General features: G+C 44.7%; 1 protein-coding gene across 1 annotated transcript in view; it reads left to right on the top strand.

The window, feature by feature from the left end:
- Window positions 1–1318: 1318 nt before the first annotated feature.
- Window positions 1319–2773, top strand: part of XRCC2 (X-ray repair cross complementing 2) — a 29791-nt gene continuing 28336 nt past the window's right edge. Inside the window, exon 1 of the mRNA XM_003792030.1 lies at window positions 1319–1413. Within this exon, the coding sequence (XP_003792078.1) occupies window positions 1375–1413 (39 nt within the window). The 5' untranslated portion in view covers window positions 1319–1374. The remainder of the gene's footprint in view (window positions 1414–2773) is intronic.

Raw genomic sequence — 2773 nt, forward strand, 5'->3', positions numbered from 1 at the left:
CTGTGGCTCAGTGGGTAGGGCACTGGCCCCATTTACCAAGGGTGGCAGGTTCAAACCCAGCCTCAGCCAAACTGCAACAAAAAATTGCTGGGCGTTATGGTGGGTGCCTGTAGTCCCAGCTACTGGGGAGGCTGAGGCAAGAGAATTGCTTTACCCCAAGAGTTTGAAGTTGCTATAAGCTATGACATGATGGCGCTCTACCAAGGGTGACAAAGTGAGACTCTGTCTCAATAAAATAAAATTAAATTAAATTTTAAAAACCCAAACCACCACTCCTTTGATCCTATGTATTTTTTCCTAGCTATTACGTTATTTCTTTCCTTCAATTCATTCTCTAAGGAATTGTCTGTACACAGGGTTCTCACTTTCTATTTCCCCTTAACATACCAATTCACTAAAATCTGGTCAACAAGTATCTTGGGTCAAAATTGGGCCCCCATTTCTTCAACTGTAAAATGGTGACAACAGCACCTACTTCATTTTACTGTGAGGATTAAGTGAGTTATAAAATATAAGGCAATTAGGACAGTGCCGGGTACATACTAAGTACCATGTTAACTATTTTAATTATTTCTTAATTAAACAGCTGCAAGAGCGTTAAGAGAATTCAGAGTGCCAACTTCACAGTTTTGCTCAAGTAAACAACAGATACAGCTGTTGGAAAGTGAGTCTTAAAAACACATTCCAGTAAATGATTAATATAAAGTCCATTTGGGTATGTTTCCTATTCTCTGTAGTATCCCAGAATGTAACTTTCCTACTTTCTATATATCTATCTCCCATATACATGTCATATGTACACACATATATACAGTACACATATATAGTGTACTATTTTTTAATGGACACTTGATAGCAAACTCTTCGACTCCAAAAGGAACCTGACAAATCCACAGACTTGGCATACTTTTTAAAAAATCTTTTATATTTTTGCAATTTTTTTCTTTATTTTTCCAGAATTAACCATGAATCCTAAACACAACCAGAGGCTTTTAATCCAACAAAGGACAAAAAAGCCTGCTTGCTCAGTAAATGTATCTTAATAGTTAAACAAATAAGTACACACTGCTAGTTTGTTTGTTTAAACTTAATAATAACGAATCTAAATTTATGACAAAAAAGTAAATAAAAGCACCAACAGTCTCCGCCGGTCTCCAAGGAGACGGACCGACCAGAGAGCAGTGGAGGGCGCTGGAGTCTGACGTCACGCAGGCGGGGCTCGCACCTCACCGCGCATGCTCGTCGCCTTCCAGGCCCTGCGCAATGCGCACGCGCACGAGCTGGCGGGTCTGACTGGCTGCGGGATTGGTGCAGTCAGTAAATGGCGTCGGTGGCGGGAAGATTGAGTTTGTCGTCCTTCGAGCCTTCGGGGCGATGAGTAGTGACTTCCATAGGGCCGAGTCTGGGACTGAGGTGAGAGCCGTCGGGGTGGGAATGAGGAAGAAGAGAGAAGGGCCACTGGCGGACGAGGGGAGCTGAGGGAACTCAAGGGCGGAGAGGCCGAGCGGCGCCGCTCGGCCCGGGGCTCCCTGCGGGGTGGGAGAGGGGCCCTTCACCTGGACCTTGCGGCTCCTCTCCCCGGGGCCAGGGAGTCCTCCGAGGTGGGAGGTCCGAGCGGAGGCGGGGAAAGTCATTCCTGATAGATGCAAGGACTTTCTACGAGCCCAGCGTGATGTAAAAGGCGAGGATATAGTCCAAAACCTGTCACAGTTCAGCAACAGTCGGAGATGGTGAGCTATGCAAGAGAAGCTAGGAATAGGGAGGAGGGGTCGCCAACTGGCTCATATATAACTTTCTAGAACAGGTGGTATTTGAGTAGGTTGTTCTGTCTTCTCCCTGTAATCCACGTGTCTGTGTGTATGACTTCAAGCTCTCGCTATGAGGTATACATTTCCAGCCTAAATATCTCTAGAGCCGCCTAAACCACTTGATGCCCTGCAAGAATTTATTCAGGAATTGAACCGACAAGCATCAAGCGCTCAGAGTGTTCCATCACTGGTTAAGGGATACGAGTAAAACCAAAGACAAAGACAAAGATTTCTGCCGTTAAAGAACTGTTACAGTAAGGGAGGGTAGGCTGCCTTAAGATTACAGTAGGTGTACAAAAGCGAGCTATTCAGTAGAGGGGCGGGCGTCACGCAACACTGGCATGCCTGATATGGTGATTGAACTGGTGTTTTAAGGACCATTTGTAGTAATTGGCAAGGAGAGGATGACATTCAAAGCAGAGACAGTTGCTAATACATCTTTTCTGAGTCAAGCAAGATTATGATTTATTAGGTGAAACTACAAGTAGTTCTGTGTAATTGGAGCAAAGGGAGTGAGGGAGAACAAGTTGGGAAGTAAGTCCTGAGAAGCAGTATGAAGAATCTTATATAGGTGAAGGAGGGGAAGCAGTCTCTAAAAAGAGTCATCGGATTTACTCTGTGGAGGGCCAGGTAGTAAATATTTGGACTTCACAGGCCCTGCGTCTGTGTCACAACTGCTCAGCTCTTATAATGTGAAGGCAGCCATAGATAAGTAAACAAATGAGTGTGCCTATGTTCTTTCTTTCTTTCTTTCTTTTTTTTTTTTTTTTTGAGACAGAGCCTCAAGCTTGTCACCCTGGGTAGCGTGCCGTGGCATCACCTATGTTCTAATAAAACTCTATTTTTTAACTTTTGGATTTGGCTTGCTGGCCATAGTTTAACAACCCTGTTCCTAAAGAGTGGCACCACTGTTTAGTTTAAGAATGGCTATAGTGGCTCGGCGCCTGTGGCTCAAGTGGCTAAGG

This window comes from Otolemur garnettii, unplaced genomic scaffold, assembly GCF_000181295.1.
Source record: "Otolemur garnettii isolate 467f Iridium unplaced genomic scaffold, OtoGar3 scaffold00053, whole genome shotgun sequence".
Taxonomy (NCBI): Eukaryota; Metazoa; Chordata; class Mammalia; order Primates; family Galagidae; genus Otolemur; species Otolemur garnettii.